At 41.7% G+C, this 14,996-nt stretch overlaps 1 protein-coding gene across 2 annotated transcripts in view; it reads right to left on the reverse strand.

Annotated features, from left to right (window-relative positions):
• mcf2lb (mcf.2 cell line derived transforming sequence-like b) overlaps positions 1 to 13,719 on the reverse strand; it is a 35,316-nt gene extending 21,597 nt beyond the window's left edge. The window contains exon 1 of one of the 2 annotated variants that reach the window (XM_086220345.1): positions 13,485 to 13,719. In XM_086220345.1, coding sequence (XP_086076471.1) covers positions 13,485 to 13,563 — 79 coding nt within the window. In that variant the 5' untranslated portion in view covers positions 13,564 to 13,719. Of the gene's footprint in view, positions 1 to 6,304; positions 6,554 to 13,484 lie in introns of those variants that run through there. The other variant, XM_086220344.1, reaches the window with a different exon arrangement.
• Positions 13,720 to 14,996: the final 1,277 nt, after the last annotated feature.

Genomic DNA, 14,996 nt, shown 5'->3' on the forward strand with positions numbered 1-14,996 from the left:
TTTGATTTGTCTCCAATTTCTTCACACACACACACACACACACACACACACACACACACACACACACACACACACACACACACACACACACACACACACACAACACACGCGCACGTCGCTCGATCCTCCTCCTGTTTCAGACCAAAACAAGCCTTATGAGATTTGTATTGATTCATGTCTTGTCAATTTCACTTGTTATTAATATCCAGTTGTATATATACATACACGTCATATGGAGATGCCTGACAGACCCCCCCCCCCAAAAAAAACAAAAAAAACCAAAACAAGCAGCGTCAACATGAGGAGTCAGTGAATCGAAGCAGTAGCTATCGGAATGCGTCACAGCCAATCTGAGCACATCTGTCCATCAAAACGTAAAGATTTCTGAAGACATTTTCCTCTTTATAAGAGTTATAAGTTACTGTCCTCTAATGTGGCTTCTTTCTATGTAAGTTACCATGGCAACCAAGGCCACAGCTAATACCCACCGTTTATAAGAAATGGATGTAGCAACTGCAACCTCACATTTAAGGTTATACATGTTACTGTGGGAGGAATCAACTCCTGCCACTGCTGAACAGAGATTATTTACTCCTCCAGTTTTGTGAAATATGTGAAATATATAAATAAACACACCAGTTACTGTCAGTGGTTCATATTATCCTGTAGAGCTGGGAGGAAACACGATGATCCTGCCTACAGAAACCATCCTATATGATACTGTGACGCAATTCAATCAGCCAGCATTGCGAACGCTCAGGATGATTGATGTAGGAGGATAGAACGCAGAAATGTGCCAGCAAACTTTGAGGCGGAGAGGGTTGATCTATATGAAAGCTACAGCGTTGCCTTGTCATGAGTTTGCTCTCTTTTCTCGAAGCCTCCACACTGGATCTCCTAATGTTTGCTACCTTGGAGTTTGTGTAGTCTGATTATCGACTCATACAGTTCACATAGGTCAGGATCCAAAAGAGGAATTTATTCTATTATTTGTCTCTTACTGTACATGATCATTATCAGTGGAGAAATACATTCTTAGACTGTAGAAGCATAATATCAGTTAAAGTGCTGGTTTGTTAATTCAGGCACTTCTTTCAACATAGGGTTAGAAGTGTTTTGATTCGACGTATAATGTTGATGTCATTCTGGTTCCTTTGTCCCTCTTTCAACAGGTGAGAGGCTGAAGTGAGAGGCTACGTGACTTTTCTGTTTTACTCTGAGAAAGAGAACAATGTTTTTAAAAGCATTATGTTTCTCAAGCAGGTTCTTCTTAAGCTGTTTTTTGCTCTTCAAGTATTAAAAGTAAATACTTGACTAGTAGTAAATACAAGTATATCAACTACAATGAAGATATCAAATCTAACATACCTGAGAAAGCCAAGCTAGAAAAATGTAAAGGGATCATTTGTTTGAGATCCAGAACTAAACTTTACTCAAACTATGTTGTCCAAAAACGATAAGACAAAAAAAAGTCCAACTTTTCCCATTCAACATCAGTTTCAGAGGCAGGCCCACGTGCGCCTCTGACCTAGCAACAACAACCACAACTGAATTCACATACTGTCAGTGCATCTATCACAGAATATCTCACTGTCAGGTTCCTCTCTCTTCAGCCTGCCTGGTTTCCAAACTGTCTCTCGCTTGTTACACCTGTTAGTGTTCGTTCCAGTTCAAACAAACTAGAAGCCTGTCTTTGTTTGAGACTGATCAGGTGACTCGACCTCAGGGCAGCTACATTATGGCCTTCCGTCTTCAGCTAAACCCGTTTTCTCATTGGCCTTTCCCAGACACATCAGTCTCAATGTATTTGCCAATGGCCATATATATATATATATATATATATATATATATATATATATATATATATATATATATATATATATATATATATATATATATATATATATATATATATATATATATATATGCATATATACACATATACACACACAAACACACAGTATTATATAGTATATCACACAGTATTGTGGTGAAATCTATCATGACATCATTATATTAAAGCGCTCAAGCACATGCCAATGTATTAATAAATACAAAGAGTAAAAGAGTATATTCAATTCTTTATCACTGAATCTTTAAGTACATTCTTCAGACAATAACTGTTAATCAAAGGACTCCAACAACTGAACCGGTGTCTTGTAATTTAAACCCAGACGACGAGTGTACATGTAGGCCACGCAGCACAACATACTGTGGCTAACATTCTGACAAGTTGCATCCAAAGATGTTCTCCAAGAAAACCCTGCCAAACACATTGCTTTCCAATATCGTCACATTAATCCACTTCACACAGAGCACTTGAGGTGGCCGTGAGAGGAACATGTACAGTATAATCCTGAAAGTAAATGCTGCACAGACTACGAGATTACAACGTTTCCATAGCAGCTTCTCATTACTGAAGCAGGTGGTTTTAAATCTTGACCTGACAGCAGGAGAACTCTAAGGTTGAGGCATAGATTACACTAATCTAACAACATGTCCACCACTGCAACCACACACACACACACACACACACACACACACACACACACACACACACACACACACACACACACACACACACACACACACACACAAACAAACGCAATTGTTTTATATGCAGGTAGCTGGCCCACAAACCAGAACCTTGTTAACGCAGCGCTTTGTATTCACTGGAAATGACATTTATACCTTCTGGTTTTGCTGTTCAAGTGAAACCAGTTTTGTACCATCACAAGTTGTGTGCTTCCTCCTCATTCACCAAATATTGATCAGGAACTCCTGATACTGATAATCTGATACCAACAGATGATATCTGAGACACAGCTTCCTCTTTGATTTCCAACCGTCCTGAAGCAAGGGTGTTAACACACTCCACAAAGGGGAGGGACGTGGAAACAAGACTAGATAAATAGTCTCTTTCTGATGTTTGTAACCCAGTAAAACGAAGCTGCCAAGTTGATAATAGCTACTTAATGCCTGAGGCGATCCTCCACAAAGCTGCAGCAACTGGGTAGCCATCTGCAGAGAGAGCTCACAGGTGCAATCACACGTTCTTCCTGGACTCAAGTTCACACAGAAACCTCCATCACCTTCCTCTTTCTGACCCAGCATCAGTCACACAGACACACCTTTGCCCCCAGCGACTCCCACACACTCAATCAAGCCAACCCCCTCTTTTTCCCCACGACTATTCTTCTACTGGAAAGTCCCCCTAATAATGCCAGATTTCAGTTTCAGTCACTTTAATTTCAAGTTTTTCTCCTTTTCAGATCAGTCCACAAGTAGGTCATGTTCTGTTTTATTTGGGTTGCCAAAATAAGAGTCTTTTAAGATTAACAGACAACAGTATAAAAAAGTATTTAAATGTGTTTTATGGGAGAGAGAATAGAAAACCAGTATCCAATCCAGCCAAGTTTTCAATCAAGTGCAAAAAGTTGTGACTTATCAAGTGTTTATCTTCCCAAAATCTGGCATTCAACTGTTCAAGATAAAGGGGAGGCAGATGTGTCACTGGCAGTAAAAAGTGCGCTGTAGTTTGTAATGTAGCTTTTATTGTTTTGGGTTGCATTTTAAGAGCCCCCCAGCAGTACGGTTTGGGAAATATTGTATTAAAGCTCCCGAACAGTTCCCTTACCATTTAACACTTGCTTGAGTTATGAAGCAGCATCACCATCCATTTGGAGTTTACGTCCATCAGGGGGAACGCGGTCCAGTATTCACTCACCTCTCCGTCAGCTCCTGAGGGACGTATCAGCAGTCAGGCCTGCACTACATTCACCAGCTGGTCAATAACTTTGTGTCTTTGGGCTTCAGGAGGTTTTTATGTACCCTGTAGACATTAAAACTGAACTACTGGAGTTGAGTGAAAACATTAACGTGTCGGCAGCAGCGAGGATCAAAAGTAAGAGTCTGAAGTCCCTGGAGACTGATTATTGAATACAATAATGGAAGGGTACATTTTACTTTAAATCCACTCCATTTCCATTCTCAGGTTCAGGCCCCTTCCAGATATCACAAACTTTGGAGAAGTAGAGAAGAACACAAAGTTTTTAACAAAAAAACCTGAGCTCTTTTTTTGGACTCTTCTCTAATTTGGTAAATATATATCACATAGCTATAAATCTGAAATTTAACCATTAGCTTCACTCCTAGAATAGATATGGTATGTTGCTGTAATATTCATATTTCCCCCAACTATGCAGCAGAGTAGAAGTAAATAAATGTATTTTACTGGGTGAAACAAGCACCCAGAAATTGGGCTGTGGATATTTCAGGGGGTCTATCTGTACAGAGACTCTATTATCATTCCTCCCTCGCAGCACAATCACAGTTCTGGGCTGAATTAAGGAGTTCTCAGCTAGCTTGTTGTGTTGACGCGCACACGGCTGATAAGGAAATTGAGCTCGCACTTGAGGGACTGTGACATCATAAATGTCATTAGTAAGGTTGACAAAATAACTGTTGGCTCATATTTATCTATTTATTTCTTGTTATCATTCTTTCTATCGAATGTTCTTTTTTCCACACAATAACTAAAATCTCTCTGAAGTTAAATATTTTAATTCCGGTATGCGATTAATTTGATTAAATAACTGCGATTAATTCGATCAAAATATAATTTCATCAGTACACTAACTGGGATAACTAATATTATGAGGCTAGTTACCTCCCAGCACTTTTATGCACATTTTATTAAACAAACAGAAAAATGCCTACTGGCATTAAGACAGTGAAACCTCTGCTGTGTTTTTATCTACATGACTCTCATAGGTTTATGATCAAAGCCATATTGTCTCAGAGACGATCATCCCTACTGGAAAACTGAGGATTACGTTGCATTAAATGTCGCTAATTAGATGCTTCCAAAGCATTTTGTGCTTTGATGTTGCAATTTAAGAGCCAGTTTGACTTTCTTCAGCTAAACAAATGACTGTAAGTTGCCGAACGCGCTTTAATGACAAACTAACACCGCTGTTCAGTGTAACACACTATAAAATACTTGAACAAATTTGTCTCACAGCAGACATACGTACACACCACCTGCTGTTTGAGGCGCTAATGTTCTTTAAAGGGCTTAACGACAAGGATTAGTGTCCACTCACGCTCACGTTTGCGGGTGACGAGTCAAACGTTAGTGGGTCAGTGTCACACACCTGGACTAGCCTGCTACGACTGACACACATTTAACTGGACGCTTGGAAACCTGCTTCACCAGGACAGACAGACGCAAAAGAGACCGGTTAATGACTTGTTCATTTAGAAGTTATGAATTCAGCTGAGGTTGCTTGTGTTTGTCATCCTCCTCCTTTAAAACTCTGACATTTCTTCAAAGGAAATGTTGGACAATGAGAAGTAGACAGGTCCGAGTTTGGAGAGAAAAGGACAGTGAGGAGGGATGACAGATATAAAAACAGAGGTGGGGGAGGGCAACGAGTGGGAATAAGGAGATTAGATATAAGATGGTTACGCAGGAGGAGTGATTAAGAAAAACAAATGGCCTCGTGGTGACAAACAAGTTTATATATTTTCATTTAAGTTGTGTGGATAACAAAAAAACGTCCAAGGTGACGCTGCTCAAGCAGATCTTTCATCAAACAACAAATACATTGAGGCTCTTTCTTAATTGTCCAAGCAATAAAATAACTGGAATTAAAACACTGATAAGCACACATCTGTTTCCAGGAACAAGCCCCGTGTCACCAAATAATGAACCGTTACAATTGCTTCACGATTCAAAAGAATTGAACGCAACTGTGAGTGACTCCTGTGTGAATCTGTCTTTTTCAAAGTGGCAAGAGAATGTGTGAGAAAGAATACTAGACTGATGCAACATAATGTGCAATGATGAGATCGTATTTGTGATTGAGAAAATCACTACAGCAATGGTGAAGAAAAGGGGAACCTGCTGGCTGAAAGGCTCATTTGCTCATGAAGTTCATGCAGAGACATCACCATTAAGTTACCATGGCTACACAATGAGTTGCAAACTCCTAGTAACTGCTTTAGTTTTCTCATCTTCACCCATGTTTCTGAGTAGCATCAATGTACACTTGGACTTGTGTATTTTTTCATGGGAGAAAAACTGAAACTGCATAGCTCAGTGGACTTCATCCCACGGGGTAGAGCCAACGCAGAGGGCAGGCGAACTTTAGCATTAAGAGCAGTGCAAGATGTGGTGATAACGGAACTATTTATGGTGCTGGAAGAAATCAGGCAGGAAGACAGGTAGAACATGGTGAAAGAGAGAGGGAGCGTATCACGGGAAGGATCATTTTGGAATAGTGGCACATCTGACACCTACCATGTAACCAACGGCAGCTGCGAGAAAGTTTGTAGTATCGTTCTACCTCCTCCAGAGAGATTCGTACGTGACTCCAGTTCTCCTCCACTGGCCACAAAGACACGAGTGATCCATTCGTGTGGTTTTCTTTACCGACTGAATTTGTCTCCATCTCGCTCTCCTCTCCATCTCTTGAGCTTCTTCTTCCTTCTCTCTGCTCTACACCAGTAGAATCTGTAATCTCAAACCAGTCCGACTCCTCTTGGTCCTGAGGTTCATCTTCACCCCTCACCAGCTCAGAATCCACCTCAGTACAAAACCCAGAGTCCAACTCAATCTCCACATCCTCCTCCATCCGGAGGCCAGACTCAGACATCTCCTCTCCTCCCATCCTGCTCTTCCCACCTTCACCCTGCATCTTCACCCCCACCCATGCTTCACCCTTCTTCTCCCGCTCCATGCAGCTTTATGAAAATTTCTGTCTCATTCTGCCGTGGTGCTCTACAGCCTGCAGGATGTCACTCAGTGACTGTGGGGACTTCCTCTTGCAACCTCAGGTTACCTTCCCTGTAGACAAAAGCTACCTTGTAGCGCTCAACCCCACCCACCCACCACCACCCCTAACAATCACCTGACCACTCCCAGGTGAACTGTATCACCACCTGACCTCTAGAAGGGGATACTGTTATGATCAATCAAAAACATGTGCTGATTTATGATATGTTGCACTCAAGTAAAAATGACAACATTTACCTGTAGACAAACAAAACCAGGCTCCTGGTCCGTCTTATCTCAGGAGATGTGGACCAAAGAACAAAGCCTCCATTTAAAAACTGCCTCAACCCCCATTTAACCATTCACAGACTGTATCCATTCAAAGCCCTATCCTTGTTTACACCACTGAAAAGACCCCATTCTTACAAACTTAGTGAAAGACTTAGTTCTAATGAGACCCCTCAAAGAAGGACAGTGTTCCTCGTCAGAATGAGCCAGTTTGGATCTCATTTCAATGACTTCTAGCGAAAGAGGCTGAATTCTGTTTCAGCTAAAAGGTTGGAGCGAGATACTTTTACCATGTTACAAGTGTGTGTACATGTGTGTTTGTATGGCCTGAGTGTGTGTGTGTGTATGTGTGTGTGTGTGTGTGTGTGTGTGTGTGTGTGTGTGTGGGGGGGGTGTTATCAGTGCTATAAACCTTGAGATAACACAAGAGCTTTTATTTTAAGTGACTTGGTACACAAATAAACATGCTGATTGTTACTATGGAAAGGATTGGGGCCACATGAAAAATGTGTCTCAAAGAAGAAAAAAAAAAGAGAAAGAATTCTGACCACCAGATGAATAAAGTCAAAATTTGTTAGAATGAACTTTTGGTCTTAAAAACACACACACGTGGCCTTGATCCTCTTCTGTGGTTTTCAAACACAGCTGATCAAGACCAGAAAGACAGCATCAGGCTCATAAATAATTTCACCTGAAAGTGTAAAACTTGCATGAGATGAGGAGCGAATGAGATCTGTAAAACCAAACAATTGTGAGGTGAACAACACAGTTCTTCTAAAATGACCTTGTGGCTAAAGTATTTTTACACATGAACATGTGCAGACACAAACATTTTCCCAGGGAATGTGTAAGAGCCGTGAAGCAGAGCAAGTCACAAGCTTCTACGATCGCAAATGCACACAAATGTATATTTATTTGTATGTACATATATGTATAAACACACAAAAAAATATATAAATACAAACACACACACACATATATATATATATATATATATATATATATATGTGTGTGTGTCAGAAACAGAAAGATGCCTCCCCTGACTCACGTGGATTAAGCTGAACCATTGGAATGCCACCCTCCCACAGAGGAAAGCTCTTCCTGGATTTTTTTCTTACCATGCTGCATCCAGTGTAACTGCAAAAAACCCACGTTTCAAAGTGGAGAAACTTTGAGACACCGTGTGTCACAGTGTCAGTGCAGCCACTGAGGTGTTAATGCTGGAACATGGAGCATCTGTTTAAGCAGCGCAGGCACGCACTCGCACAGATGAACACACACTGTTAGACACACAAAGACACAGCGAAAGCCCAGTGGGTAGAGAGGAAAGCCCACAGGAAAAACTTTGTTGTGGGGTCTGAGTGGGTAGAATCCTATCATACACACCAACAGTCTAATCATGCATTAACAAAAATATCAAAATCACATTCACTTCTTGCCAGCGTTCACCTTCCCACCAAGACTTCATCCTAAAATATGATGATTTACATTTCAGGCTCACGCTTTTTGTTCCTGTGAGACCCCACAATCCCAGGGTGTAAACAGATTTATATCCACACACACAGCGCCCACTCCTCTGTAAGTCTTACCGTCCCAGTCTCTCCAGGAGTTCTTGCGGCTTGGAGGGTTGAAGGGGAAAGGAGAGCCCAGTCCAGAGATATCCAAGTTCTGGATCAGATGACTGAGCCGGTTCATGATCCGGTACGATGCCTCCCCTCCCTCCCGCAGAAACTCATGCAGAGCCATAGGAGCCGGCTGCTGGTCTCAAACAATCAAACAAACTCTGTCATCCAGAGAGAGAGACCCCCTTCTCGCTGGACCGGCAAAGCTCAGCTGCACACACTAATAGACTCTAAATAACAGCCCTGAAATGCAGGCATGGGAAGGATCTTTCTTTGTTGCAATGCGCCAGGTCACTGTGGATCAAGCCAACGTGCTCTCACATGCATCCTGTGAGGAGACGACTGCATTGGTACGTATACATCTCAACGCCAGAGTCCTCTGCAGAGCCACATTGGGGATTCAAGGAGGAAGAAAAAACAGTGCAAAGCCAGCAGAAATTAAAAAAAAAAGAAAAAAAAAGCTGAGTCACTGTCTGAAGCTGGTCACACCAGAGGTGAGGATGTGGCTACACACACACACTGACAGACAATCTTCAGCAACTATTGACAGCTGAGAGTAGCACAGGTTTCCAAGTGAGAATGAGACAGGAGGAGGGTGGAGGGGAGCAGGATCAGAGGGCAGCCGGTGGAGCACAAATCCCCTTCTGCTGCACGGGCTAATTATATTCCTCCATTCTTCTAGTAATCTGCCTTTTTATCCCCCCCTCTTTCTATCTTCATAGATTCTTCTATGTATTCACTTCTGGAGTTTCAGGAAAGAATTTAAAATGCATGAACAAAAATAAACCACCCGCAAAGTTAAATACAAAACTCAGATGGAGAGCCAATGACGCGGCGTCGCTCGTGATGAGACTAGAGAGACTGATACAAGGGAAGAGGAAGTTGTGTGTGTACATTTTGTTATGTGGTTAAATCTGGTCTGGTTTAGAATCGAGGGGAGCTGCAGGAGAACATCAACCACCCCCCCCCCCCCCCCACCACCACCGTTAATCAGGTCTGATCCCTTTGATATGGCATCAGCCAGCTCTACTGTGTGCTACCTTGTCTATACTATACACACACTGACTTCTTTACACTAGTGGGCCTGTACAAGCCTGCAAATCCAAGTGACGATTACAAATAGTACTTCCTCTGCAGAAAATATTAAAAAGGTGAAAGAGGATGTTCCACCAACATAAAACATCTGATGAGACAGTCAAAATTATCATGAGTCATCCTGTGCAGAACATGAATTTAAGAGGGGAAGCAGTCAAATGATTAATCTGGGAACTAAACTATGGATGTCAAGATATTTTAATCTGGTAGAAACCTCCTTTAAAAAGTTACATAACCATATTAATGGACGTCAGTTTTGAACATTTTAAAAATCTCTCTGTACTGCACAAATGAAGTACTGCGTGTCCTGTCCTGTGCGTCCTTGATTAAATGTAAGATGCGTGGGTTTCTAAGTGGCTGCTTTTGGCGTCTCCCAAACAACTACGTGGTAATCAGAATTCTCCAGAGTTCAGCAGGAGGGGATATCTGGTGTCTGGTAGCATGGTTGTTATTGTGTAATACTGAAACAACATGTGTTATCAATAACATGGCTTCAAATGAAAATGAGAGAAAATAAATATCAGTCAAGTGTTCTGTAAACGCCACGGAAATCCGACAATCAGCCAATCTGAATCAGCGAGGATGCTCTAACTGCAGTCAGTGGTTGCCATGGGGATGCTAACTGCTTAGCTTCTACTGGATGAAACAAGGATTCATCTGAGACACCCCTCTTGCTTCCCTGGAGGAAGGATACTCTAATGAATGCAGGGATATAGATTACTTGTTTGTGGCATTAAAAGTGCGGAATATGGAGTGCGTGTCCCTCCTGGAAACCCTGGTCTCAATAACGTTGTGGTCCTCATGGCAGTCGGAGTCACTTAGAGGGACATGGAGCAAAAACTGTGCCTCTTTTCATGTTGAAAGTTGCATTTTATCAAAGAAAACACCTTTGCACATCGTTCTGACAAAAAGAACCATTTAAATCCTTCTCCAAGTCAGGATGTGGTGTCAGCCTCTGAAGACCTCACCAGTTCAACATCTCAAAATGTTAACAAAAGATAGAATTAACATGTGATGTAAAATCAAACGGTCTCCTCCATGGTCTATGCTCCCTGTCTCCGCCATGTTTTGTGAAAACCTGTAGTGCAGTGTTTGTTAAGATACCTACGTGAAATAAAAGTACTGTCTTTCTGGCCAGTTGGAATCTATTTGGCTGTCTCCTACACCGCTTTTACAGTTAAATGGCCACAGACCACTGTTAAATTCACAAAAACTCTTATGTACTGTACATTTGATATATGAGCTGACTCGACTTCTGCATTGAAGCTCACCCACGTTTTCAAGCCTCAGTTAGCTCCTATAACCGCAGAATAATGACTACCCACACTCCCGTCACAAAATCTCAAACCACGCTGAATAATGTGTCACTTTTATAACAGGACGAATTAACCAGCCCTCTGAGCAGCCCTGAGTACACATGAACATGTTCCTGCTGGAAATGCTGAGAGCCACAGATATGCATGCGTCCATTTAAATCAACTGGAAGTAGGTCAAACGCCCAATGTGAGAATGGAGGAGAGGCTGTATGTGATTAACACTCCAAGTAACAATTATGTGCTGCTTGTTGTTAGCATTAATAAATTAGTCTATATAATGACAGTAATAATAATAAATTGCCTCCCAAGGTTACTAGAATCTCAAGTGCGATCATGCTTCTCATTTGGTTGATGAGAGGTCGCAAATAATTCAATTTCAAATATTCAAAAATGAAGAATCAAACATTTTTGGAATATCCCTGATTATTTTTTGCATTTTCATTATTTCTCTTCTGTTCATGATCAGCGTTTGCTAGAAATCTCGGTCAACTTAATCGGCCTCAGTGTTCTTGTAAACAATTTGGTTTTTTTAATCTCTCATTTGAGTCTTATGGACATGAAGCAAAGTCTGATGCCCATTTTCATTTCACTAAATTGTACATGTGCTAAACAGACCGAACTGACATTGTGCATTGCCACCTTAATGTTTCTTAAAGTGCATTAGATTGTTGTTTCATTGCCAGACTGTATAAGAGGTACGCAATAAATGTCAAGGAGTTACAAATAATCGTCAGGCTTTGCTTCCTGCCTGTAAGACTACATTTAGGGTTAAAAAAAACCCACCTTTGAGCACTTCAGAATAAAAATTGTGCTTAAGAGCGTTTCACGAATGGGAGCCACTGAGCTGAGCTGATAGACAGATGGACGGATTGATCACTGCCGCTGATCATGATCCACCAAAGACAAAGACCGTATGCAAATAGATCTTTCTTATTTGCATCAGTTCCAGGATACTCCCCTGTGCACTCATCTCTGCATGCAAACGACACATCAAAACTTCCAAATCCTTCCCACCCACAGTTGATTTTGTTGAATTTTGTTTTCCACAGCTCTCGTCCTCTCTCCTGTCTTCTGCGATCAGCGTTACGCCCTCTTCTGAGCCGATTACTGTTGCCACCCTCCTGCCTCAACACACCAGTGTCATTTTTCTCTCTAGTGCTACCAGTCATTCCTCTCAATTTAATAAAACATAATAAAATAACCACCTTTTTGAATCATGTCTAGGTTTTTGTAGTGGAACGAGCTGTAGTAGCATTCCTCTAGCTCAAATCCACCCACTCGTTCACCATCTCTGGTGCTGAGGAGAGGAGGATGCTACTGCAGCCCAGTGTGTTGCATTAATAGGTGCAGCAAAAGCATTCGTGTTAACACCAGCAGTATATTCACTAGTCATTATGTACATATCCTACAAATCCAGACAACAAGAATCACAATCTGGGCTTCATCCGTCCCCTTAGAAGAGCACCGACTCTCATTTCTGATATCAACCTAGCGTCATATGATAGATGTGTGTGCAAGTGTGTGCGATGTGCATGAGTGCATTCATGCGAGAGTTTGACAGTGTGAGAGTAGATTAAGAGAGATCTCTGTAAATGGATCAGAAGACAAGCAAATGTCAGACATCATATTCTTGGCTCAAGGAGATAAAATCCTCCTTATTCTGGGATTACTAAAATATGTTTATCTATAGATTATAAGCGGGTATATAATAAGTTAGCTCAAATAAAAGAGCCTAAAATGTTTCCCCGGCAGAGGACAACTTGAAAATCCACGGTGAAGCACAATATACATCAATCAATCATCTCAGCAATGATGTGGACGGATATGTAAATACATATATATGTATATATTACACAAATACTAAAAATTACAATATTATAAATACACAGGGTGGGGTACTCAATCAAATTGGCCAATTAAGCTGTATCACTACACTAATTAAGCTGACTGCATCCTGTATAGTTGCTACAGTGTTTTTTGCGATTAAATGTGATAAGAATATAGTGAAATAAGCATCAGCTCCCACAGCATGAAATAATGTAGGTCAGTATCACATTCCTGAATGCAGGAATAAACAGCTCTTGTAACCAAACGTGGGTGCTGTTGGCCCAACACCCGAGGCAGAGACAGAACACACATCAACACCTTATAACCTGCTGTGGTCTCATAAAGTATATTTACACACTGTTTATTTTTCATAAACATTTACCCTCTTTTCAAAGTGTAATCAAGCAGACGTGAACATTTTTTTTTATTGTTCTGCGTCAGGATTTCAACAGGATTTCTACATCTCAGACAAATTTAATGCTGGGTAATTTTAAAAAGAAGACTATTGTTTGCAGTATGTTGCTGTGTGTTGTTGTTGTTGTTGTTGTTGTCACCCACCTATGCTTTGGGTGACTGTCCTCAGTCTCTCCATCAGCTCCCCAAGGGCCATCTCCTCTGTCTTCATCCACAGGATCATCCTCCAGAGGGTCAGCGGAAAACCAGCTGCCCAGTCAAAAGGCACTTTCACAGGAAGAAGAGACAGCTTGCCTGTTTTTTCTTGAACGACACGGACGGGAGAGAGTGGGGAGAACGTGGTGGTGGTGAGCCCAGCAGAGCAGAAGGGAAGTGGGAGATGAAGCCGGGTGAGCTAGCTGTGGATGTGAGTGCCTGGCTGCCGCCTCACAGAACACATAGATGCTGGAGGATCCACGGTAGAAAATGAGTGTGTGTCTCGGTAGTGCCGGGATGCTTGTGAGAAATGATGCTTTCAAGGATGCTGCAGACGGATGAGGTGCTGATGCTGAAGCTGCGGTTTCTCTGCGCTGATGGCCCGGGCTGCAGTGACCAGTCCTCCACAGAGGGAGGCAGAGCAGAGAATGCTGGCGGTGGAGGTACGGAGGAGGAGCTGGATGAGGAAGCAGCCTCATTCACGCATGCATTTTTTCAGCACGGCAACACATGATGGTGCAAACCTGTGCAGACCCTGCAGACAGAGAGGGGGAGGGGACATGAAGGTCAACATTGCAGTTTCCCACTGACAGCTGATCCAACAGTGACCTCCAGTGTGGAGAGCATGAATGACAACTATGACATCTCTAGATAATGTGGCTGCTTCACATAGTGCGAAGTGTCTTTTGCGTTTCCAAAATCTGCAACACTTGCTTCTTTCTGAAATGATAAACGCTAGCCGTGGAAAAGCCTGGTCTGAGGCTCAGCTTTAATAATTCATGGTCATGGGTTCTTAAGGGCAGCAGAAACAAGATCATATTAAAGCTATTTCCCTTTAAATTGATAACACACTTTCTTGTGCGTCACAGTTGTAAAGCAGCAATTTCATCATTTAGAACAGAACCATTTTAAAAATAGATGAAAAATGAAAACATGTTTTGTGCTTAACTGAGCTCATTATCATGATCTGGAGCCACAGCAGCTGTTTTCAAAAATGCAGTTGCTGACAACTAGAGCGAATAACTTGTGTTAAAAACTAGAAGTAGATAAGCGATTTGTTTTCTCTCCCTCCAAAAGGAATTCATGTCTTTTCTATCCCCTGAACGGCTGTTTATGCCCGGTTAGCTACATTTATATAGTGCAGGACATTTGTAGGTTGAATAAGGAATGAAAGAGGCGCCATGATACAGTACATGCTCTCAGACATGCGGTCAATGTCCAATCACAACCAACGGCCTTCTCATCTCATTGGGGCTCTATTTCAGGAGCCCTCATTGCCTTTGTCATGCCATATTCCTCACATTCTTGGTTAGTTATGAAAACCGTCCAGGATACTAGATGACCTGTAAAAGGAAGATATTAAGTGCACAAAATGAATAAGAGAAAAAAAGAAGAATTGGGGCAAAATTAAACAAACAAATAATTTTGAATGAATAATCCAATATGTATAGCGTCAGCCAG

Source organism: Aulostomus chinensis, chromosome 12, assembly GCF_037954235.1.
Source record: "Aulostomus chinensis isolate RoL2024-O1b breed Wild chromosome 12, RoL_Achi_v1.0, whole genome shotgun sequence".
Taxonomy (NCBI): Eukaryota; Metazoa; Chordata; class Actinopteri; order Syngnathiformes; family Aulostomidae; genus Aulostomus; species Aulostomus chinensis.